General features: G+C 43.9%; 1 protein-coding gene across 1 annotated transcript in view; it reads left to right on the top strand.

Annotated features, from left to right (window-relative positions):
- PDK3 (pyruvate dehydrogenase kinase 3) overlaps positions 1 to 21,924 on the top strand; it is a 48,187-nt gene extending 26,263 nt beyond the window's left edge. The window contains exons 4-11 of the mRNA XM_069944488.1: positions 2,319 to 2,503; positions 7,066 to 7,155; positions 11,337 to 11,414; positions 11,958 to 12,034; positions 17,064 to 17,165; positions 18,824 to 18,934; positions 21,205 to 21,318; positions 21,427 to 21,924. Coding sequence (XP_069800589.1) covers positions 2,319 to 2,503; positions 7,066 to 7,155; positions 11,337 to 11,414; positions 11,958 to 12,034; positions 17,064 to 17,165; positions 18,824 to 18,934; positions 21,205 to 21,318; positions 21,427 to 21,567 — 898 coding nt within the window. The 3' untranslated portion in view covers positions 21,568 to 21,924. The remainder of the gene's footprint in view (positions 1 to 2,318; positions 2,504 to 7,065; positions 7,156 to 11,336; positions 11,415 to 11,957; positions 12,035 to 17,063; positions 17,166 to 18,823; positions 18,935 to 21,204; positions 21,319 to 21,426) is intronic.
- The last annotated feature ends 4,663 nt before the right edge of the window (positions 21,925 to 26,587 follow it).

Raw genomic sequence — 26,587 nt, 5'->3', positions numbered from 1 at the left:
GTCTTCGTCAGTCTTAGGGTCCTATTCCACGAGCCAAGCAGGGCCTGATCAACGATGTTAACGAGTGCCGATCTGCTAAATCGGCGCTCGTTTACTGGGCCTATTCCACGGCCCGACAATCATTAGCAAGGGCTGCAGGGACATCATTACCGATGTGCTTTCAGCCTTTGTAGCATACATTACCTAGCAGGGCTTCTCCTCCGCTCCGTATTCCTCCCCGGGCCCTGCGGCGCAGCATCAACTCCGGAGCGTCCTGACTGAGCTGTCAGACCGCTCAGCCAATCACTCGCCGCGGCGGTCCCGGCCAGTGATTGGCTGAGCGGTGTGACAGCTCAGTCAGGCTGCACCGAAGCTGATGCTACGCAGTGGGACCCGGGGAGAAAGACGGAGCGGGGGAGAAGCCCTGCTAGGTAATGTATGCTGCTTCTCAAATCAACGGTCGCCCGCTGCACATCGCTATTCCACAAAGCAATGCGCGGTTGGTGACCGATGATTTTAGGTTTGGGCCTAAATAAACGATCAGCCGATGACATGATCATCGGCTGATCGTTTTCTCTATTCCACCGAGCAATAATCTGCCGAATCGGGATGATTCGGACGATTATCGCTTTGTGGAATAGGCCCCTTAGACAGCATTCACAAGTAGTATGTTGGTCATTACTGGACATGTAATATACGGTACATGGAAAATGGGCGAGTCAGTTTTTATTTTTTTAACCACTGAAACCACACTGGGCAATTTAGGCACTGGAAGGTATCTGCTAGCCAGTAGTGGGGGAGCCAGCAGCTCATGAATACCTTATACTCAAAGGTCATTCTGCTCAAACTGTGCTACAACTTGTGGACAGTTTCTCTTAAAGGGAATGTACTGGTTAAATCAACATATTAAGCTATTGATACTACCTTATGGGCACCACTGCGCTGATTCCACAAGTGTGGACTTTTTTTCAATCCGCAACTGGTTCCTGCAATCTGTGTCATTTTCTATATATGTGAATGAGGTCACTCTGTGCACTGGAGGTGGGCCCAGTGGCCCCAGGCCAGGGCCGGACTTGGTTCAGAAGGTCCACGTCATTGGGGTAGAGAAGTGACCTTGTGATATTTAGAAAATGGCCCAGATCACAGGAACCAGGCGGCAGATTGAAAAAATAACCACAAACTTTTTTTTTATTTGTGCACGTAACCACCATGTATTCTAAGTCACTGCGTGACTGCGTCTCCTTGTTCAGGCATGTGTCCTATCCAACAGGAGCAATCTTCCATATCTGCTTCCTCATGGGTCGGGGCCTCTGTGATTGTGTCCACCAGGTTCTGGGGGGGGTTATAAGCTGTGACCCTTAGGGGCCTATTCCACCGAGCTATAATTCGGCCGATTATTGCTCCGTGAAATAGAGACAAACGATAAGGCGATGATCGTGTCATCAGCTGATCGTTTATTAAGGTGCAAACCTAAAATTACCGGGCACCCACCGCGCATTGCTACGTGAAATAGCGGTGTGCGGCGGGCTACCGACGATTCCACAACAACCATACTTTACCTAACCATGCTGCAGGGCTTTCCTACGCTCCTTCTCCCGGTCCCGCACGAGACAGCAGCTTCGGAGCGACCTGTCTGAGCTGACAGACCGCTCAGCCAATCACTGGCCGGGACCTCCCCAACCAATGATTGGCTGAGCAGTCTGTCACGCAAACAGGCCGCACCGAAGCTGCTGCTGCATGCGGGACCGGGAGAAGGAGCGTAGGAGACGCCCTGCAGCATGGCTAGGTAATGTATATTGTTTAAACAAGGGCTGCAAGGACATCAGTAATGATGTCCCTGCAGCCCTCACTAAACGATTATTGGGCAGTGGAATAGGCCCAGTAAATGAGGGCTGATATAGCAGATTGGAGCTTGTTTACATTATTGATCGGGTGCCTATGGGCCCGTGGAATAGGACCCTTACAGTTGAGTCTGTAAGATGAAGAATAGACCATGTGGTCACTGAGACAAGACATGATGTCATTAATAGATAGATACAGACAGGAGATGTATATTAGTTTGTTTTATTTTTATATTACAAGAAAGTGTTTTATTATGCTATATCTATGGTTCTCTTGGTAGATCCTGTATATCGGTTATTGCTGTTCACTCAGAACAGAACAAGTTCAGAGTTTTCATAGCGCTCCTGTGGAAAAATTGTACAGTGCAAACATTATGATTTTCAGCTTACACTTCATTACTTCTAGCTTTATATATGTAAAGACATCTGCTGTGCTACATTGTGTAAGAAAATGAATTAGTACAATTAAATAGCTTTTCCTTTCTCCACCTTTTTTAGCTTTTTAAATATTCTCATTCAAGTGAGAAATAGACACAATGATGTGGTTCCCACCATGGCCCAAGGGGTGATTGAATACAAAGAGAAATACGGATTTGACCCCTTTGTCAGCAGTAATATCCAATATTTCCTGGACAGGTTCTACACAAATAGAATCTCATTCCGTATGCTCATTAATCAGCACAGTAAGTATAAAGCTAAAGCCGCTTGGTGAAAATGAAATGTTCCATATTCTACTAATTTTTCCTTAAGGAAATTGTACATGCACAACGGTGGCCATGTATGAAAGGTGTTCTAAAGGGTAGCAAAAGAAAAAAGTACAAGGAAAATAGTAATTTAGTATACAGTGCATTCGGAAAGTCTTCAGACCCCTTCACTTTTTACACTTTATTGCGGCCTGATGCTAAAATAATTTTAAAACGTTTCCCCCATCATTCTACAATTAGACTGACCAATGTTGTACTTATCCACAAGAAGGGTAATAGAAAAGGGGCCAGTGACTACTGACCAGTTAGCTTGACATCTGTAGTTGTAAAAACACAGATAATTGATCATCAAAAACTCAACAACTTGATGAATAAGCATGGCTTTACTGAGGGCAGATCCTGGCAGACTAATAATCTCAAGTACTGGATCAGGTTGGTGCTGTGGATATCGCCTATCTGGACTTCAGCAAAGCCTCTGATACAGTTTCCCATAAAGAGCTGATAGAGAAATTAGTGAGGATTCAACTTAATCCCTGGATAGTTCAGTGGATTTGTTGTTGGCTGAAGGATAGATATCAGAGGGTTGTTGTTAATGGTGTATATTCCGAGCAGAGACTGGTTACAAGTGGTGTGCCAGGGTATGTTCTGGGTGCTATTCTTTTTAATATGTTTGTACGTGACATAGGAGAAGGTTTGGTAGGTAAGGATAGTGACATAGGAGAAGGTTTGGTAGGTAAAGATAGTGACATAGGAGAAGGTTTGGTAGGTAAGGATAGTGACATATGGAGAAGGTTTGGTAGGTAAGGATAGTGACATAAGGAGAAGGTTTGGTAGGTAAGGATAGTGACATTAGGAGGTTTGGTAGGTAAGGATAGTGATATAGGAGAAGGTTTGGTAGGTAAAGATAGTGACCTAGGAGAAGGTTTGGTAGGTAAGGATAGTGACATAGGAGAATGTTTGGTAGGTAAGGATAGTGACATAGGAGAAGGTTTGGTAGGTAAGGATAGTGACATAGGAGAAGCTTTGGTAGGTAAGGATAGTGACATAGAAGAAGGTTTAGTAGGTAAGGATAGTGACATTTAGGAGAAGGTTTGGTAGGTAAGGATAGTGACATAGGAGAAGGTTTGGTAGGTAAGGATAGTGACATAGGAGAAGGTTTGGTAGGTAAGGATAGTGACATTAGGTGAAGGTTTGGTAGGTAAGGATAGTGATATTAGGAGAAGGTTTGGTAGGTAAGGATAGTGACATAGGAGAAGGTTTGGTAGGTAAGGATAGTGACATATGGAGAAGGTTTGGTAGGTAAGGATAGTGACATAGGAGAAGGTTTGGTAGGTAAAGATAGTGACATAGGAGAAGGTTTGGTAGGTAAGGATAGTGACATAGGAGAAGGTTTGGTAGGTAAGGATAGTGACATAAGGAGAAGGTTTGGTAGGTAAGGATAGTGACATTAGGAGGTTTGGTAGGTAAGGATAGTGATATAGGAGAAGGTTTGGTAGGTAAAGATAGTGACCTAGGAGAAGGTTTGGTAGGTAAGGATAGTGACATAGGAGAAGGTTTGGTAGGTAAGGATAGTGACATAGGAGAAGGTTTGGTAGGTAAGGATAGTGACATAGGAGAAGGTTTGGTAGGTAAGGATAGTGACATAGAAGAAGGTTTAGTAGGTAAGGATAGTGACATTTAGGAGAAGGTTTGGTAGGTAAGGATAGTGATATTAGGAGAAGGTTTGGTAGGTAAGGATAGTGACATAGAAGAAGGTTTAGTAGGTAAGGATAGTGACATAGGAGAAGGTTTGGTAGGTAAGGATAGTGATATTAGGAGAAGGTTTAGTAGGTAAGGATAGTGACATAGAAGAAGGTTTAGTAGGTAAGGATAGTGACATTTAGGAAAAGTTTGGTAGGGAAGGTTTGTCTGTTTGCTGATGACACAAAAGTGTGCTACAGGGTTGATATTTCTGAAGGTGTCAGTGATATGGAAACAGATTTAGCATTACCAGATAAGTGGTCCAAAGAATGAAAACTGCAGTTCAATGTTTCCAGATGTAAAATAATGCACTTGGGGAGGAGGAATCCTCTATCCGAGTATCATATCGACAGTTCTGCGTTGGCAAAGACTTCAGAAGAGAAGGATTTAGAGGTAGTGATTTCTGACAGCCTTAAAATGAGTCACCAGTGCAACCAGGCGGTGGGGAAAGCAAATCGTATGCTGTGCTGTATAGCTAGAGGTATAACCAGTAGGAAGCGGGAGATTGTGATCCTGCTGTATAGAGCTCTGGTGAGGCCACATCTGGAATACTGGGTCCAGTTCTGGAGACCTCACCTGAAAAAGGATATTGGTAAAATAGAACGGGGCCAAAGATGGGACAGTCTATAGCATAAGTCTTTTCAGAAAAGACTTAGGGGGACAGGATGAAAACTATGGATATCAGAGTAAAAACCAAGCCATGAGAAGGAAAGAACTGCCTGTAGCGCTCAGATACAGGATTGTGTGGAGACTCAGATCTGGAGAGGTGTACAAAATATTTCTGCAAAGTGACCTCCGTAATTCCTAAATGAAAGAAGCTTGGACAAACAAACTCCTTAGAGCTGGCTGCTAACTGAGGGAGAAGCGTTTATCCCAATTTTAGGTCTTTACTTAAACATATTTATACCTTGTTTTAACTTTTAACTCTCAATTAATAGAAGTAACTTTAAAGCGCAACTATAATTTAAGTGACCAAAAAATGAAATTCCTCAAATAAAAAGCCCACGCGATACCCTTTAAAAAGAGCCCTAACTTGTGTGGATATCTTGTGCGGTTGCTGAGATATCACCAGTTGTTCGGCTCAAACAAATAAATGAATTTTTCTTCTGGCTGAGAGAAAGTGAGCGTGGCCTCTCTCTCATCTCCCTCACACCACAGCTAGCTCTACTATGAATCAGTGGGCTGCTGGTGGAGGATCAGGTGATGGAAGATAGACGATCTGGGAAAGCTGGGTGACCTCTAACTGGCAGAAAGAGTTAATACTACACATGATGTACAGACCATTTGCATTCTGCCAGAGTACCCACCCATGTAATTCATCCCCCTAACCCACTGTTATATGTACAGTAGGGCAGGGCTGGTAAATGTAGTGTAGGGCAGGGCTGTTATATGTACAGTAGGGCAGGGCTGGTATATGTAGTGCAGGGCTGGTATATGTAGTGTAGGGCAGGGCTGGTATATGTAGTGTAGGGCAGGGCTGGTATATGTAGTGTAGAGCAGGGCTGGTATACTGTATGTAGTGTAGGGCAGGGCTGGTATATGTAGTGTAGGGCGGGGCAGGTATATGTAGTGTAGGGCAGGGCTGTTATATGTAGTGTAGGACGGGGCTGGTATATGTAGTGTAGGGCGGGACTGGTATATGTAGTGTAGGGCGGGGCTGGTATATGTAGTGTAGGGCGGGGCTGGTATATGTAGTGTAGGGCGGGGCTGGTATATGTAGTGTAGGGCGGGGCTGGTATATGTAGTGTAGGGCGGGGCTGGTATATTTTGTGTAGGGCGGGGCTGGTATATTTTGTGTAGGGCAGGGCTGGTATATGTAGTGTAGGACAGGGCTGGTATATGTAGTGTAGGGCAGTGATAGCAGATAACAGTGTGCACATGGATTATACATGTTATTCCCATCAGTCTCTGGTGGTCTCTGCTATGTTAGAGAGGCAGCAGGTGCACTGTACCCACAGACCCCCAGCTTCCCACTCCTACCTCAGTGTGGAGCCGGCAGCACTGCATCCCCACTGAGCAGGAAGTAGTGGAGGCTGAGGGGTTTGCAGTCAGTGCAGGACAGGCGGAGGCTCTGGGGCAAGCTTTCAGCAGGGATGGGTGATGGCCCCTATATTACTGATTGATGTACAGCCCAGAGTACACCACCCGTGGCCGGAGCAGGGTGCGGGGCTTGCCGTCCGGGGGTGGGGCTTATCGGGACATTAATTTGCCACACACAAACAAATGAATATCCTAATAAGCCCTGCCCCCGGACGACAAGCCCCGCCCCTGCTCCGCCCGCAGCCTGTCCTGCACAGCAAACCCCTCAGCCTCCACTACTTCCTGCTCAGTGGGGATGCAGTGCTGCCGGCTCCACACTGAGGTAGGAGTGGGAAGCTGGGGGTCTGTGGGTACAGTGCATCTGCTGCCTCCCTAACATAGCAGAACCCAGCAGAGCCTTATGGGAACATGTATAATGAATGTGCACACTGTTATCTGCTATCACTGCCGTACACTACATATACCAGCTCTGCCCTACACTACATGTGGGATTACAGTGTGAGCTGCCTGTCATGTCCTTGCTGGCTGAGAACCCGTACATAAAGTACAGATCTCCAGGGGGGCGTGGCCAGCAGGAAGGGACAAGTAATGCACAGGCAGGCAGAGGGCTGAGAGCACATTCAGCTAGGTGTATTAGGAAAACTGTTCATTTTAGATTATTATTGTATATTGCAAAAATTCTTAAAATGGCCATAACTAACTAAAACTAAATGGTCAAAATATTTTATAGTTACGCTTTAATATATTTTTTTGCTTTTAAGCTCTTCTGTTTGGAGGGGACAGAAATCCTGCACATCCAAAACATATTGGCAGCATTGATCCCTCCTGCAATGTTCCAGAGGTAGTGAAAGGTGAGTTTTTCAGTGTTAATACATTTACTAGAAGATTCTGGAGAAGACTTAAAAAATGGACATTAGAAGGTATTGTGATCAAAGGCTTTAGTTTACAGGTCTGGGTCAAAGGGATACTAGTTCTCCTTAAGCAGAGTCTGCTATAAAGACGTGTTAAAATTATTTTTGCATTAATATGTTGCCCACCCTTAGCTTTCCATCTTTCCAATATACAGTTATTATGGATTCTGCACAGTTTTGCTGTTATCCAGCTGCATTCACCTCCACAGATTGCATAGAATCATCAGACCTCAGTCCAACCCGATATGCTCCCTGCTCCTGGCCCCCACCCTCTGTGTCGGCATCACGTGTCCTCAGTCCCAGCACAGTGAAGTGACTGAGAACACTGATGGGATGGCTGCTGTTAGAGAGGGAGACAGTAATCAGCGCAGCTGTGACTGCATCCCTCTCTAACAGCAGCCACCCGGTCACCCCCAGCCCAGAGCTCACCCCCTGTGTCCACAGCCTCCCGGCAGCACTCACCCGCAGCACACAGCCCCCCGCCCCCCATCACCCGTGGCATCCCTCACTCACCCGCGGCATAGCCGCTGCACTCACCCACGGCACACACACACCCCCCCCCCCCCCCCCCCCCCCCGCGGCAAGCTCTGCCCCCGTGATCGCCCGCGGCAAGCTCCACCCCCGCGATTATCCACAACAAGCTCCGCCCCCATCGCCCGTGGCAAGCTGCGCCCCCGCGGCAAGCTCCGCCCCCGCGATCGCCCGCGGCAAGCTTCATCCTCGCAAGCTCCGCCCCCCCCCCATCGCCCGCAGCAAGCTCCGGCCCCCCAATCGTCCGCGGCTCTGCTACACCGTCCCCCCCAACTCAGCTCTGCTACACCGTCCCCCCCAACTCAACTCTGCTACACTGTCCCCCCCAACTCAGCTCTGCTACACCGTCACCCCCAACTCAGCACTGCTACACCGTCACCCCCAACTCAGCTCTGCTACGCCTTTCCCCCCAACTCAGCTCTGCTACGCCTTTCCCCCCCAACTCAGCTCTGCTACGCCTTCCCCCCCAACTCAGCTCTGCTACGCCTTCCCCCCCAACTCAGCTCTGCTACGCCTTCCCCCCAACTCAGCTCTGCTACGCCTTCCCCCCAACTCAGCTCTGCTACAATGTCACCCCCAACTCAGCTCTGCTACACTGTCACCCCCAACTCAGCTCTTCTACAACGTCACTTCCAACTCAGCTCTGCTACAACGTCTCTTCCAACTCAGCTTTGCTACACCGACACCGCCATCTCAGCTCTACTACACTGTCATCATCTCCTTCATTGTCTCAGCTCTGCTACTTCACCATTCATCAGGCAGAAGCATTGCATGATGGGAAATGTAGTTTTTAGAAAAACTTGTAACTCAGGAACGGCAGCAGCTAGAAAGACGGGAGATGGCTCAAAATACTCAGGGGGTGAGTAAGACCAGCTAGGTTTGGGAGCATTTCATTTTTTTAGCTCTTACACTTAGAGATCAGCCGATTATTGCTTTGTGTAATAGATACAGCGATCAGCCTATGATCATCAGCTGATCGTTTCTTTAGGCCCTGACCTAAAAATGTCCGCCAACCACACATCACTATGTGTTTCCACGTTCCCAGTCTCCTCCTGCACTCTGCATGCCTTCTTCTGGTCCCACGCGCTGCAGCTTCAGAGCGGCCTGTCTCAGCTTACAGGCTGCTCAGCCAATCACTGGCCACGGTGGTCCCTGCCAGTGATTGGTTGAGCGGCCTATAATCTCTGACATGCCGCTCTTAAACTGCACTGTGTAGGACCAGGGAGGAAGCATGCAGAGTGCAGGAGGAGACCGGGAAAGTGGATAGGTAATGTAAAAACTGTTTAGGCAAGGGCTCCATGGACATCGCTAACGATGTCCATGCAGGCCTTGCTAAATGATTATTGGGCCATGTAATAGGCCTAGTAAACTAGCGCTGATCTAGCCCTGGTTTACAGTATTGATCAGTCGGCCATCGGCCCGTGTAATAGCACCCTTAGACTTAAAGGCTATTGCTGATCTTCTAGGAAAAAAGGATATGCAAAATAGATCTCCCATCACCTTGTAAAGATGGTGTTCCTTTAAGGCAGTGTTTCAATCCAACTAGGAGTCTTAGAACATTTGATTATGGATTTATCTCTCCAAAAGTAAAGGTTACCCTTCTGCAAACAGCTGTTTCAGGATGCTGGCTGGCAAGTGAGAGGCCTATGGACATAGGTCAAAGGGATACTAGTTCTCCTTAAAGTGATACTGTCACCCCCATTACACTGTGTGCGATTCACTGCACCATCCTCAAGGTTAGATGCAGCAAATTTGGTATATACAGATGTGGCCTGTGTTAACTTGATCACAATGATGCATTTAATTTCTAATTGACTGTCACTGTCGTATTTTTTATTTCTATTTTTGCAGAAATCAATAGTACAGGCGATTTTTAATAAAATTAGTAATTGAGTTTATTAGGCAAATATGCCATTATCTGCATTCAAAAAGCCTTTCCCAGGTCCCCCAAACCCCCCCCCCCACACCCCACCCCCGCTCTCTCATTCACTGCTCATTATCAGGATATCTCAACTGGTTTACATCAGTGGGGCCCTGTCTGTTCTATGGAGAGGGGAGGGGGAGGAGGGAGATTAGTCACCAGCAGAGAACAAAGGATTACACAGTAGAACATGTGTGAAAGCCGCTATTCAGAGGTCAATGCTGACTTCAGAGGAGATAGCCCGGTGATGTAGCTGTAAATTAACTCTTTGTTGTCCTGTTTTGGTGCCTTATCTCCCTCCACCCCTCCCCTCTCCATACAGAACAACGAAGATGGGGGAGAGCTTCAAACTGCTTTTTCGGCTAATAAAACCCAAATTTCTTAAAATCGCCTGTACTATTGATTTCTGCAAAAAATAAATAAATGACAGTGACACTTTAGGGTGCCTTCACACCTACCGGATTCACAGCGGATCTCACTTCTGCGGATTCGAAGTGAGAACCGCTGCGGATCTGGTATCAATTCATCCCTATGATAGCACATATTCGCAGCGGGATTAACATCCCGCTGTGAATATGTGCTTTAACTCCCTGGTGCCCGCAGCCCCGCCGTCGCATCCCCCATCCCCGGCGGCGGCACATACCCCCCCATCCCGGCCACATCCCCCCCATCAGCCCATCTCCGGCCCGCCGCCGCGAGCATACATTACCTGCTCGGCGGCGCGGCTGCAGTGAGACTCCTGGCTCCGGTCCCGCTCAGCTGACTGGGCTGGGGGTTGGCTGATGGGGGGGATGTGGCCGGGGATGCGACGGAGGGGCTGCGGGCACCAGGGAGTTAAAGCACATATTCACAGCGGGATGTTAATCCCGCTGCGAATATGTGCTATCATAGGGATGAATTGATACCGGATCCGCAGCGGTTCTCGCTTCGAATCCGCAGAAGTGAGATCCGCTGTGAATCCGGTAGGTGTGAAGGCACCCTTAAAGGGGTGACCGGGGAGGAGGTGGCTGAAATAAAAGACGTCCACTTACCTCCCCGTTTCCAGCGGCGGGTCCCGCATCACGGTGCTCCGGTACCCGGTTCCCGGCCGCTTCCGGGTGTCTGACGCCGCCTGAGACGCTACGTCTCAAGGCCGCTCAGCCACTCAGTGAAGGAGGCGGGATCCGAGCGGACTTCAAACGGATCCCGCCTCCTTCACTGAGTGGCTGAGTGGCCCTGCGACGTAGCATCTCGGGCAGCATCAGACACCCGGAAGCGGCCGGGAACCGGGCACCGGAGCGCCGTGATGCGGGACCTGCCGCTGGATTATTTCAGTCACCTCCTCCCCGGTCCCCCCAAAAAAGTGCCCCCATGCTGGAGCACCCCTTTAAAGTGTCACTATTCACCGCACCATCCTCAAGGTTAGATGCAGCACATTTGATTTATACAGATGTGGCCTATGTTAACTTGATCACATAGACGCATTTAACTCCACGTTCTAATTGACTTAACATACAATTGTTACGCCAGGGATTATGTTGCTCCTAGCTACATCATTTGGTGCTAATTTGGTGATTTAACATTACACTCATTATATGGTTGGTTAAAAAAGTGGGCACTATAGTGCAATTTGCTATGTAGCATAGTATTACTTGAGTAGGCCAACACCAATATATGTTCTTCTTGACAGATGCCTATGAAACGGCAAAAATGCTGTGTGAGCAATACTACATGGCAGCACCTGAGCTTAAAATTGAAGAATTCAATGGTAAGGTATTATCTGTCACTTATATGGTTTTATGTGCAATGGCTTAAAGGGGAACTATCCGCAGGTTAGACCAATCTAACCTGCTGACAGCCCCCTATAGCGCTGAGGAGCTATTGGGGGGCTCTCAGCAGGTTAGATTGGTCTAACCTGCTCATAGTTCCCCATTAATGTAGACTGTATATGCCAGATTACCAGGCACTTTAGGATGTAAGGTTTATTTTAAAAATTATGCATATGTGTTAGCTGTAATAGCCATCATCACCAAGGCTTGTACGTGTCTATACACTTTATCAGCCACGTGTGTTGGCATCATTGGCATAGTCTTCTCAACTGACCATCAACATCAGTGTCAACTCTCCAAAGCAGGGCACCCTTGTGTCTGCCATTGAGATAGGTGTAGATATAGTATGCACTGAATGTTTCTCTATACAGAGCAGAAAATGTTTAGAAATCCTGATAATTAGACATTTATATGTTATATGCATTATATGTCCTATACTTCTTTTTATTAGATTTGTATACATTTTATTGATCTCTTTGTAGCTAAAGCTCCTGGCAGACCACTGCAGGTGGTCTATGTGCCCTCTCATTTGTTTCATATGCTGTTTGAATTGTTTAAGGTAGGTTAACAATAATAAGCTTTCTATGTTTTTTTATGTATGTTTAACATTTTGGTTAATATTCCTTGTACACATAAAGTATACCATATTTGCTGTTTATTGGACATTATTAGGCATTATAGACTTGAGCTGTAATCTTGCCTCTGACAATAGGGAGGAGACTGCTGAAAAGTGATCTTTACATCCCAGACAGGTTTACATTCAGTTATTGTAGATTTACCTACTACATCTGCTGGAAGTTTGTCCCAAGCATCTACTACTCTTTCAGTGATTGTGTGTAAAAACTAAACTGTCCTTCATACTTTCAGTACAGATGCAAAAAAAAAAAAAAAAAAAGGTTCCCTAAATATCTGAATTCTCTGCTTGCCAGATGGATGCAAGATTAGTGTTAGAACTTGTAAACCTTCCTTCAGTATTACTTACATCCTTTCTGTTCCAAATTATTTGGGTCACTTCTTACGTTTGTAGATGTTAGGTTGTAAATATGATTACATGATTTCCATGTTAAAATGCAAAACACACTTTAAAGAGACTAAGCTTTTGGGGAATTCTGTTTTGACAGCTTTGAAAAGCCTTCTGTAGTGTTGATACAAAACAACAGTGCTTTGGTGGTCTGAAACTTACAGCACAGATATGCATGTATCCATGATGCCAGTTACCTACTTAAAGGTTTGATTTGTCTAACCTGCTGATAGCTCCCTATAGTGTCCGGGCCGCTGAGGAGAAAGGTATGCTCTATTGATAATCAGTGGAGCAGCCTGGCTGAATGACGATGTTGGGGTGGGGCAGTGCTCCTAAAAGTGCTCTGGGCCGATTTACCTTGGAAACCTTGATTTACCTTTCAGGAACAGTGTAGGTCTTGTGAAGTATGAAACAGTCTCTTAGCTTGCAGGTACACAGTCTTTTTGTCTATGCCTCTAACCAGCCCAGAGCAGTAGATATCTGGTACTTCCTAGCTTCCTGTCTTTCTGTCCTGTAACTAGTGATGGAAATCTACTAACAGGCAGTGGACAGCAGATTGTAGGGAAGGGAGACACCTAGTGGCCACATAACAACTAACACATAACAACTAACAATGGTCATTTCCCTGTTTCCTGAACAGGACAGCAAGGGCCAAGCTTGCCCAATGGGTTGCTAGTTGTGCTCTCCTTGCTCTCTGTCACATAGTCCCCAACACCCCCACCCATTGCCATGCATTGGACCCCTTCCCTACCATAGAACATGAGGTGTTACCCTTAAATATTTATTAACATCATAACTTCTGTAGACCACCAGAAGAGCACCATAGACCATGAATAACCATTAAATGTACCCCCTAAACTTTTATTTGTATTTACTCCTAAACCTACTTACACACCTTTTAAAATTGTTGAAAGCCGTTTCAACCAAAAAGACCGCTTGAGAGATATAATCTAACAATCACTTTAACCAACCGATGACAGACTGTTATTGTTTGAAAAGAAATTGGCTCCAATGAGAATTGCTTCCCCACTCCTTTCCAACCAGCATCTGGCTACTTAAAGAGGTTATCCAGGATTAGAAAAAAAATTGCCTCTTTCTTACAAAAACTGCATGACTTTTGTCTCTAGTTTGGGTGGGGTTTTGCAACTCAGTTCCATTGAAGTGAATAAGCCTAATCGCAAAACCCCACACAAAGCAGCCATGTTTTTCTAAGCCTGGGTGACTCCTTTAACATGACATGAGAAAACCTCCCTACAAAACAATATTTGTTCAGTGCTCATTGCTGATGGGGTGTCATCCTGAAACAAATCTGACTGTGAACAGAGGTTGGTAGTGAAGGCAATTCAGGAAAAAAGCCTTTGTTCTTACGAAATGTCCATCATTTTTTGAATGCTGTTGGAAACAGTAAGAATTTGCAATAAAGCAACTCTGTATCCACCAAATCACTAGTACCATCTGTTTGATGAGAGTAAATCCTTACCGATCATGTCTATTAAAATGTTCCTTGGTTAGAACAAAAAATTATCTTTTAATCTGTAACCCTGTGTCATACTGGCCCTAGAGTGTCTGTGCCCCAGGTCTGCAACGCCTCTCCTTTTTTCCTCCTCATCATTAGGAATACCTTCAGGATTTCTATTCATCACTTGTCTAAACAGTGCACATATTCCATAGCGACACAGGTGCAGTTTAGATGAGCGATGAATAGAAATCCTGCCTGGAGGTGTTCCTAATAATAAGGGTGGGGAGGAAGGAAGGAGAGGCATCGCAGATCTGGGCTACAGACACTTTAGACCGCACCTGTGTGACACAGCGCTGCGGATTAAAAGATCATTTTTTGCCTTAAAGGACAAGTGCCATGAAAAACTTTTTCCTAGTAATTGAAGCACATTACAAAGTTATATAACTGTAATATGCTTCAATCACCTATCTGCCTCCCTTCCCTGTCTTTCCCCCCCTCTACCCCCCACCAGGAAGTGTCCTGACTCACACAGACCTAATTACTGTCGTCACCGTCACCAGGCAGCTCCTTCTTGTGAGGATGAGTCATCAGCAGGAGGGCTGCTCTAGGTCCTGTTACACCAGCCCCCCCTCCCCAGTCCAAGTGATGGCTTGCAGTTGTTCAGCCAATTGGAGCTTAGCAAGCTGAGTCTCCTGACAAGGCAGGGAAGGGGGGAGGCTAGTGTAACAGGAGAAGGAGCTGAGAGAAGAGCCTGGTGATAGTGACGACAGTAATTAGGTCTGTCTGAGTTAGGACACTTCCTGGTGGGGGGTGGAGGGGGGAAAAGACAGGGAAGGGAGGCAGATAGGTGATTGAAGCATATTACAGTTATATAACTTTGTAATGTGCTTCAATTACTGGGAAAAAGTTTTTCATGGCACTTGTCCTTTAAACAAGGCATCGGGCACATTTTATAGACATGCCCTGTTGTTGCTTCTCTTGGACAGATCTTTGGTTCTTCGGAAAAAAAAAAAAACTTGCTATATGGGTTATGGCACCCACATCTCTACTTTATTTTAACTCAATAACGCAGTCTTCTCTACAGTGTCGCAAAGCTGTGTTTATTGTTAAGCCAAACATTGTGGTATAATTCTTGTGCACTTAGGTCACTTCCCAGACACGAGGAGAACGGTAATAAAAAATAAAAAGTTCAGCCCAGACTCCTGAGCAAACTTGGAAATAGTTCTCTTTGTATGCCACATTAGTGTAATAATATGTCTTGCAGAAGGAGCAGCAAAGCATTGTGGGTCAGCAAAACTTGTTCCCTTGAAATGTTTGCGTAATTCTTTCCGAAACAAAGTAATAACAGTGTGTATTGGAATCCAGTTAAGGATAAAATGCCTTGCCATAATTATTCAGAATTAGAGGTATCACTATCCTGATCTTGGCTCCGGTTCAACCTGGTTACAGAGTAATTTACTGCTATAATAAGGGATAACACGACTTGGGTGGTGTGAAGCAGCAAGCATTTCATTTCATAAGAAAAGATTGGCAGTTTCCACAATGATATATTGTGGTGCCTTGTTACACGCAGTCCTTGAGCAACAATTTTATTAATAATTGGGCATTTAAATAGCTACTTTATTCTGATGTTAAGCCTATTACCTTGTTATTTTACTTTTATAATTAGTAATCATAGTAGCAGAAAGTAGTAATTTCGACTCAAAGAAGACTTGAGTTAAGTCTTCTTGTTGCTTAGAGTTTTAATTATGTTGGTGCCAAAAAAAAGCACATAGCAACAGTATTCCCCTACTGGTACGGAGCAGGCGACGCGTACACGGCAGATACCTACACCATAATCAGTGACTTGGGCCCTCTCCAAAACTTAGGAATAAAAGAAAACAATGCAGCTCTCCATCCAGGTCGTAGGATTAGGGGGGCTGGCATTATTTGTATAGGGTCTCCTCAGGGACAGCGCTACATAAATTCTACATAGGTTTTCATTATAAATTAGAGCAGGAAAAGAATAAGTAATAAATCTAAGATTGGAGCTTTTATATGGTAGATGTGCAGTTAAAATAATAAATATATCCTATGGATAGGGGTTAAGTATCGGATAGCAGGGGGTCTGACCTCTGGGGACCCCCCTTCCCATTTCCAAAATGGGGACCTGAGTGTTTGATATGCACAGAGCTCCATACGTTGTCTGTGTAGCTGCCGAAGAGAATGGAGTAGCTTCCTTCGGAAGCTCCCATAGGTGTATGGTAGTTGTATGTCATTACTGCCCAGTTTAGCAATTTTAGTCCGTTTATGTCCAAAGATACTTATTAAGACACAGCTGAAATAGCTGCAAGGGATAATTCTATATATGTGCTATGTAACATTTATATTAGTTATGTTTGTGTATCCATGTTGTATATACCTGCACCTTTCTGTCTAATAGGTCCACTATGTCATTAAAGGAGTAGTCCCATGAAATGTAAAACTCACAGGCAGGCAGAGGGGTGCTGGAACATAATAAAGAAACTATACTTACCCATCCTCATGCTCCCTTAGCGCTGCCTTAGGTTATGTGCACACTACGAAATCCGCGCCGATCACCCGCAGCTCACCCCCGCTCATGGCTGGGTTCATTCTTTGGACGGAGGGTGGAATCCGCCTGACCATAGAATGGAGTCTATGGCACGGGTGGAAATGAGCATGGCTGTGAGCGGGGATGAGCTGTGGAATCCGCCGCAGGTCATCCGCACTGATTCCGTAGTGTGCCTATACCCTTACCTCCCACCACCCTCCAGCTGATCCTGCTGCTGCAACATCATGTACCCCGTTGATTGATTGTCCACTTAGCCAATCAGCGACTGGTGCGGGACACCGCAGCAGTGACTGAATGGCTGAACGGGTAATCCATCAGTAAGGCTGTGATGTTGCAATAGAAGGAGCCGGGTACATGACATAGCCAAATGGCATCAGACGGCTGCTGAAGAGAGCGAGGAGCAGTGCTACAGAGGCAAGGGGACGGGTAAATATACTTTCTTAATTATGTTCCCGCACCCCCCTGCCTTCCTGTGAGTTTTACATTTCGTGAGACTTTCTCTTTAAATCTCACATTTACATTTCTGTTCCTTAAAGAATTCAATGAGAGCCACTGTGGAGCAGCACGAAGGCAGTTCAGGGGCCCTGCCACCTATAAAGATATTGGTGACACTTGGAAAAGAAGATCTATCTATAAAGGTATGTTCACACTATAGGTTATCTCCCCTCCTGGATGTAGGAAATGAAAGATGCTGTGAACAAATCAGAAGAGATTTTAACCAACCATTTGTAGCATAGTTCATACATTAAATGTAAAAGAGTAGATGTCTGTAGGCGAGTTCTCTGAGGAGCATGGGAACATAGAACATAAAACTGCAGGCCTTAAGGGGGTCATTTCTTCTTGGCATATCTAGGGTTATACAGGGATATAAAAACCATACTGGCTTTCTTCCCAAAACTCGTATCCTCAGTTTGTGTGTGATATTGCAACTTCATTGTAGTTTTCATTAAATTAATGGAGCTACCACACACAGCCTGAGGTCAGGTGTGGCAATGTTTTTTTGTTTTTTTTAAATCCTGGATAACCCCTTTACCAGAATGATTAGATAATATTTAAACTGAAAATGCCCTTATGCAACCTCCACAACTTGCATACATGACCCCAAAGTGCCTGCAAATAGATCAAATGGATCATAGAATTTGACAATCCCATGTATAATAACTGTCTTGAAAGCAACATAAAAGGGAATCTGTCACTAGGTTTATTCCACCCTAAATGAGGGCAGCTTAAACTAGTGACATAAATGCTGAAGAGATCGGTGTATTACTGACATCATTTTCTTTAGCCGTTCTCCTAATATGCAGGAGAAAGGATTCTTGCCACACCCCTCCTCCTGCCCTCCAGCTGCTGATTGACAGTTGATTGCTAATCATCAGCTGGTGGGCAGAGTTTTCTGCTTCTCCATAAATATTGAGGACTACTGAGCTCACACAAAATGGAGAGGACTACTTATTGTCCATGGTGTTCAGTAGGATATCTCCAAATCAGCTGCACAGAACAATGTAAGTGATACATCATTCTGTTCAGCTTCTCTGTGACTAGTTCATGCTACCCTGAGAAAGGACAGTATAAACTACTGACAGAGTCTCAGTAAGACACATTTACAAGTCTGATCTATTAAGCTTTACTGTTAAAAGTCAGAAATCTCTTTTAGCACCAGCTGTGTAAACCTAAGCTAGAGGCAGTAGTTCAGTGCAGGTTCCATGCCCAGCAGCCTTTAATCCTAAGAGCCCTATTCCACCGGACGATTATCGTTCAGATTATCGTTAAATCGTTCGAATCTCAACGATAATCGTTTGTTTGAATAGCAGTTAACGATTAACGACCAAACGAAAAATCGTTGATTGCTTTATAAGACCTGGACCTATTTTTATCGTTGCTCGTTCGCAAAACGTTCGCATTGAATAAGACGTCGTTCGCAGTAGATACGAACGCAATAGCGAAGAAAAAACTATCGCAAATACAATCATAAGTAACGATTATCGTTCCATGGAAATGAGTGAACGCTTTCAGGTATTTCGCAATAGCGGTCGTTTGAGATCGTTAACGATTATGCGAACTAAAATCGTCCGGGGGAATAGGGCCCTTAGAGACATAGGGGGAGATTTATCCAACATGGTGTAAAGTGAAACTGGCTCAGTTGCCCCTAGCAACCAATCAGATTCCACTTTTCATTCCTCACAGACTCTTTGTAAAATGAAAGGTGGAATCTGACTGGTTACTAGGGGCAACTGAGCCAGTTTCACTTTACACCATGTTTGATAAATCTCCCCCATAATGCTTTCCTTTTCCCTAGATCAGTGACCAAGGTGGTGGAGTGCCATTGAGGAAGATAGATCGCTTGTTCAATTACATGTATTCCACAGCACCAAGACCCAGTTTGGAGCCAAGCAGAGCGGTCCCATTGGTAAGCAGATCACTTCTTGTGTGTGCTCTCAGCTTTATAAGGCAACAAACAAGATCAGGGGACATAAGGGGCAGAATACTCAGCTCATTACAACTGTTTATGAGGTCATATGTTCCTTCACTTATTTAAACATTATAAATATAGTCTTAAGGCTTTGTTCACACTATGTAAAGACAACGGGCATATTTCATAACAAATAATGACCTTTGTTTGCACCACTACGTTCGTTGTTATGAAATACGGCTGCTGTTTTTACATAGTGTGAACATAGCCTGAAAAAAAAATGTAAATAAAATTTAGTCAAAAAGTTATACAGATTTGTAAATGACTTCTAATTATAAATCTCAAGTCTTACAGTAATTATCAGCTGCTGTATGTCCTATAGGAAGTGGTGTTTTCTTTGGTTCTTTGCTGCCACCTCTGTCTATGAAAGGAACTGTCCAGAGCAGGATGAGAGAGTACTGTGTCAGAATGTAAGAATACACCACTTCCTGCAGAACATACAGCAGCTGATAAGTATGGGAAGACTTTTAAATAGAAGTAAAATACAAATCACCAGACTTATTTCCCTTCAGAATACACACACTGCAGTGGATTGCTGTAAGTCTGGCTTCAGGCACTCTCTGCAAACAGCTGGTATTGGCATTTTTCTGGCCAGACATTTACCCTGAAGAAGCCAAGTCCTGCAAAGGGAAGTTCTCTGTTCTGGCTCATAGACACAAAAAGACAGAGTGCTTCATAGGACAGTACATCCAGATAGTAGTAGGAATAGGTGGGGCAAGCTAAAACACTGCTCACATTGTTTGGGTGTGCATATGACATAACAACCCATTAAAGCCTGTGGTGTCATTTGGGGGGGGGGTGCGGCAGTCACCTCAGCTGGAGGCCTCAGTGTGTCCAGATAGCCTCACATATACAGGATTCACTAGACTGTGCTATGTACCCGGCACTGTTCAGTTTATGTGCTGAGATTGCACATAAAATGGCATTTATTCTTTTTTAATCCAGTAGATGATAGAATTCTGTATATGAACATGGGGTCTTCTCTAGAAACAACCCCTTTTATAAAAATAAAAAGATGCTAAACCATATCTAAATAATCATTTGCTTAGACTATGCAGTTAACAGTTCTGTAGCCAGGAGCCATGTTTCTATTAGGCTATGTTCACACACAGCATGTTAGGCCATTTTGTAAGCTATTAATGGCTGCAACAGCCGTATTTTTGTGGTGGTCTGGTTTTTTTTAGGCATTTATAGCTAATAGTGACAGCAGGGTCACAAGTCAGAGAGGAAACCAGGAAGTGATTAGATCCATAGGGAACAAATAGCAGTTTTAGGGTATGTGCACACTACGGATTCTGTGAGGGGAACTTAAGCAGATTCAGCTGCAGACTTGCTCTTGAAGTTCTGCCCGTCCTATAGGCTCCATTCTATGCTCAGGCAGATTCCACCGTCCGGCCAAAGAATTGACATGTCTGAGCATAGAACGGAGCCTATGAGACAGGCCGAACTTCAGGCGGGGGCATGCAGCGGAATCCGCTTGAAGTTCTCTGTTTTGAATCCGTAGTGTGCACATACCCTTACAGTTCAAAAAATGGCCCAAAATACCATGTGGGAACCATGGGTTCATTTAAAAGAGCCAAGGTTACCTACCCCTGCGCTAAAGTGGTGTAGCCAAATCATATTTCTTCCTTTTTCTATAAATCCAGGTGTATCTGTTTATTGATCTAGAACAGTGGTGTCAAACTCAAATACACAGTGGGCCAAAATTAACAAATTGGACAAAGTCGCGGGCCAGCACTGTGCACTATGATAAATGACATGATAAATTGCTATGATATGATTAAACCCCAACCCATGTAACCATGTAATAGCCAACCCCCCAATATTGCCCTATGTAGTTGCCATTCCAACAAAAATTGCCCGACATAGTAGCCAGCCTTCTCAGTAGTGCCCAAATAGTAGCCATCCCCCCAAGTGTCCTATATAGTAGCCAGTCCTCCCCAATAGTCTCCTATAGTAGCCAGCCCTCCCCAATAGTCTCCTACAGTAGCCAGCCCTCCCTAATATTCTTATATAGGAGCCAGCCCTCCCCCATAGTCTTGTTTATAGTAGCCAGCCCTTGTTTATAGTAGCCATGGCGGACCAGATGTAATTCAAGCTCTGAATTGCCTGGCGGGCCAAAAATAATCGCACCGCGGGCCAGAGTTTGACATGACTGATCTAGAAGAAACTAATGCTATCTCTATTGTCATTTCCTTTCTTTCTAGGCTGGTTTTGGGTATGGATTGCCCATTTCTCGACTTTACGCCCGCTACTTCCAGGGAGACCTTAAACTCTATTCTATGGAAGGTGTTGGCACAGATGCGGTTATCTACCTTAAGGTATTATTTCCGGAGCTCTAGCTAAGGATTTTGGAAACTTAATAGGGAACCTTTTCTTTTTTTGGATAAATTGCTTGTCTAATACAATTTACCCTTTTTCTTATTTAGGCTGTTTCTGGTGATTCCTTTGAGAGACTGCCGGTGTTTAATAAGTCAGCATGGAGACACTACAAGAATGCTGCGGAAGCCGACGACTGGAGCAACCCAAGCAGAGAGCCGCGGGATGCATCAAAGTACAAGGCAAATTAGTAGGCAGCCTTTTGGGATTGGCATGTGTGCCGCTTTTATAATCGGGCAGTGTCTGATGTAAGAAAATCACTGTAATATTAATGGGAATACTCTTAGAGCTTGAGTCTACAGCTGTCCATTGTCTCCCTGGTACAATAAGAAGGCCAGTACTTTGCTCCTTATGTTGCACCATCAGCGACTTGTAAGCTAGATGTGGGAAACACGAGGTAGACCAGGGATGTGGGTTTGCACTGTTGTTTGTGGATCTATGTAGCTTAGCAGGTCACTGCTCCTACTATTAGATTATTTTTACACACAGATTATTTGTGGCATGAAGGTTTATCTTGACACCCAAAGGTGTTGAGATCATATTTAAAGGAAATGTACCATCAGGCCTGGGCTGAAGCACTGGAGGCAGGCCGACCCACCCCCAGTGGGAGGAAACCCCCGCCCCTCTATGACAGTGCTCCTTTAGAATCGATGGAGCTGTATCATAAAGGGGTGGGGGTTTCCTCCCACTGGGGGTGGGTCGGCCTGCCTCCAGTGCTTCAGCCCAGGCCTGATGGTACATTCCCTTTAAAATTTCCATTTACTATTAGAGATGAGTTTATATCAAGCATGCTCCAGTCCGATCATTCGGCGGATGAAAAAGTTGGATGCAGCCCTAGGAAATCCAGGGCAACCTATGGCTGTATACGTGTTTTCCAGGCAGCCCTAGGGCTGCATCCAACTTCTTCAGCCACTGGTTTTCGAATCTGAATAATCTGACCTGAGCAAGTTAGGCCCATCTTTACTCTGGGACTATTCCCTATGCAATAATTATTTTAGAAAACAGGGCAGATTGCAAAGAACAGTCATGAATATAACTTGAAATGAGTATAGCTATCTGTTGGGAAGAAGAGATATTGGCCATATTTTATAGCTGTGTAAATAGTAGACTTGGGTTTGACCCATTTGGGGGTGATCCTGTGATCACTTCTATTGGGGTGGCTTTAGCACTAGTATAGACTATACCACTTTAGTAGACAATGCTCTATTTGAGTCTGAAAATGTACTATTTTTTTATTGCATGCAATGAAAAAAACAAAAAAATAGAACTATAGGCCCAGATTTATCAATATGTCTGATATTTTTCTTCTGACACCTACCATCCAATTCATCTGTGATTGGTTATCTGTCGGAGACAATACGCAGACACACCTGAGAATGTTACCCAGTGTGGACCAGTGGTAACAAGCAGTTTTGTAGAATGACCTTACTATGTAATAGACAGTTATATTCTTTATTTTGTGTTTTATGTGTTTCTTAACTGATATGAAAAATCCAGGTTAGTGCTTGGGGGGGGGGGGGGGGATATAAAATCGAAAATGGGTAGAATGGTGCGTTGTATTTATTAAATATTTGCAATAAGTTCCCAATGTAAATTACTTCTAATAGTCTTATTGTTATTCTGGAGGAGGGAAAAAGAGAGCCTGTCCTATACCTCCAATGGCAATTTGTTCCTTTTTTATATGGTTTTCTTTTCCATTGTAAAACACTTCATACCAAAGCAGAATATTCTAGTTAACCTCAATGACAATAGCATAGCTCCTTGCCTATACAGTATCCTGATGACAGCTAAGGTGACCCAATACCCTGGCATATATCGAATTAGATCAAGAAATGCCTTTGGGGAGATTTATCGAACTGGTGTAAAGAAGGACTGGCTCAGTTGCCCCTAACAACCAATCAGATTCCACATTTTATTTTCCATAGAATCTGTGAGAAATGAAAGGTGGAATCTGATTGGTTGCTAGGGGCAACTGAGCCAGTTCTACTTTACACCAGTTTTATAAATCTCCCCCTTGTGTACACCTTGTATGAGGCCTATGGGGGTGTTGAGCATAAAACCGGGAATTTCTGTGCCGCACATCTCTCCCTTTACAGATGTATCACTGTAGATCCATTTTGCTCGTTGTGTTTCTTTACAAGGAATATGTCGTCAGATAATGACATGTTGTCTAAATCACATTTTTATGTTAAACTTTATTTAACTTTTTTTTTTCTTATTGTCAACGTCATTATCTATAGTTAAAATCCCTTTAAGCCTTACTATAGTTTATGGCAAATACTATCCTGTACAGATCACTTCTCAGCACATATCTCAGATAGGATAAAACTTAAAGGAGTTATCCATCGCTACAAAAACACTTTACCCCTACTGTTGTCTCCAGTTTGGGTGGGGTTTTGAAACTCTGTTCCATTGAAGTAAATGGAGCTTAATTGCAAACTGCACCTGAACTGGAGACAACAGTAGGGGGAAAAGTGGCCATGTTTTTGTAGTGCTGGATAACCCCTTTAAAGCCGATAACACAGGATCCGCCAATAGCAATGGGTGCTGGTCACCATCTCCCCTTCCCTGTACAGATCACAGTGCAGAACCCTCCCTTAGGGTATGTGCACATAGGCAAAAACCTCAGCCACCTGCAGAGCTGCACCACAGCTTTCTCTGAGCTGGCACAGTTATCAGCCATGTGAACATTCCCATAGAATTTCTGGGAATTCCTAGTGACTACCAACATAAACACAAGCAGGTAGGAGTGTTAGTCATGAAGCAGGAGGTATATTTGGAGTGGTTGGGGGAGAAATTTAAGCACCGAGGCTGTGACTCTGTGATGACTGTGTACCACCTGGAACGACTTGTAGCTTATTAGCATACTGCCCGCACCGAAAATATCTGTTAAATATCAGCATGACTTTTCCACACTTGGACACAACACAGAAATGTCTATATTCATGTTTAAATGACCTACAGTGTGGTACCAGCAGTTTGATGTTGCCCATAGGTGTACATATGCAATATAGCATTAAAGTGGTACTCCAGTGAAAATGTTTTTTTTGTCATATCAACTGGTATCAGAAAGTTATATAGATTTGTAATGTACTTCTATTTAAAAATCTCAGGTCTTACAGTACTTATCAGCAACTGTATGCCCTACAGGATGTAGTGGTTTCTTTCTAGTGTAACACAGTGCTCTCTGCTGCCACCTCTGTCCATGACAGGATCTGTCCAGAGCAGTAGTAAATCCCCATAGAAATATTCTGCTATATATATCTGCTTATGACAGTTCAGTTGTCAGCAGAGAGCACTGTGTCAGACTGGAAAGAAAACATTTCTTCCTGCAGGACATACAGCAGACTTGAAATTTTTGAATATTGGTCATTTACAAATCTGTATAACTTTCTGAAACCAGTTGAATTGAAAGAATAAAAAAAAACGCCGGAGTACCCTTTTAAAAGGCTACGTTCACACATCCCAAGAAAGGAAAAATATAAAGGAAAGATGTAAAAAAAAATATATATATATATATTTGCATAGAAAAAAAATTACCCTGGACAAGTTTAAGCTTTCTTGTTTAAAACCACACTTGGTAGTAGGGTATTACTACTACTATCTTTGTTTTGTAACCTGCTTTTTACCATCTTTTTATGTTCCGTTGTGTTTAGTAGAGGCTATTAGGATTGAAATGCTTCATCATTTTTTGCAGGGCGATAAATGGTTCATTATTTAAAGTCGCAGTCTGCTTTGTTCACTTAACATCTCCTCCTCTTTCTTTTTGCCGTGGATGTAATTCATTTTGATCTGATTTTGTATTGTTGTAGTTCTCTAGCATTATGTATTATTTATATTGTTGAGTGTTTCAATGAACTTGCTGCTTTACTCCTCTGGATTATTTTGTTTCCCTAATGGATTAGTATATTCTATCGTGTTAAAGAAAAGAAAATTGCTGAAAAGTAATAAACCTATTTTTTTAAGAATTCTTTGATTTTGTTATTTGATTTTCATTGTCTCTTATTCATTGAGGTTTCACCTCATTTACCTTAATATATAACACCTCATACAATCAGGCATGAAGATATATAATCTATGTCTACATATACAATATAGAAGTATTTGCTCTAACTTCCCCCTCAGAACTGTTCTCTCCATTAACTAGGTCGTGTTACAATCAAGTCCATAAAAATAGATTTTAATATATTCCTTTAAAGGGGTTATCCAGGCCAAGAAAACATGGCAACTTTCTTCCAGAAACGGCACCACTCTTGTCCCCAGTTTGGGGTGTGGGTTTTGTTCAAGTGAATAGAGCTTAATTGTAATACCACACACAACCTGAGGACAGGGGTACCCTGCTCGCATGGTAAACAACAAAAGCGCAAAAAAAAATTCCAAAAAGTGAAGTTGCAGATATTTCATCACATCAAATCCAGAAAGATTGTAATAAAAAGTCATATATACGCAAGCAAGCTACCGATGGAACGTAAAGATCATGGCGCGAAAAATGACACCTCACACAGCCCCATAGACAAAAAAATGTATGCATATATAAGGATGGTAATAGAGAAATTTTAAAAACTAGTTAGTTAAAATGTAAAGATTTTTTAGTAAGTTGCCTATCTTATTGACAATGAAGGACATAGACAACATGCGAGTTTTACCATAGGGCAAATGGCGTGAACACAGAATCCCCCCGAAATGCTTCACTTTGCTCATCTCTAGTATTGACCCTTAAAGGGTACCTATCACTTAGTCGGCAGGATATGCTTTAAAAATGCAGACAGGTAGGTTGGTAGTGCATTACAATGCAGTCTATGGCACTTCTGTGAGTTTTTAAAAGCATTGCCTCTAAGAATATTTCTGTACATAGGTTTCCTGATGCAACCATCCATATCCAATTCATCCAACCAACCCCGATAAGCTGATTATAAGTACTGAGGCGCTAACTACCTACCTACTACTTACAGAACCATGTCAGCCCACTTGGTTTGAGGAATTGATTTTACAAGTGAAGCCCCCCTCTAGATGCATTAGACTGCAAGAAAATGGATACACAGTCCTCTCCCATTGGTATCTCACTCCCTTTAAATTTCACAAATTCAACCCCGAAATTCAACCCTACAAATAATGTGGTGGCACTGCCGGGGGATTTCCAATTTTTGGAGTAGTATCTCCTCTCGTATCAGTGGAATTATTGGTCTCCCTCTACCATGAACCCCTGAGACT

Source organism: Dendropsophus ebraccatus, chromosome 11, assembly GCF_027789765.1.
Source record: "Dendropsophus ebraccatus isolate aDenEbr1 chromosome 11, aDenEbr1.pat, whole genome shotgun sequence".
Classification (NCBI taxonomy): Eukaryota; Metazoa; Chordata; class Amphibia; order Anura; family Hylidae; genus Dendropsophus; species Dendropsophus ebraccatus.
Note: the sequence above shows the minus strand (reverse complement) of the source record. Positions and strands in the feature narration are given on the sequence as shown.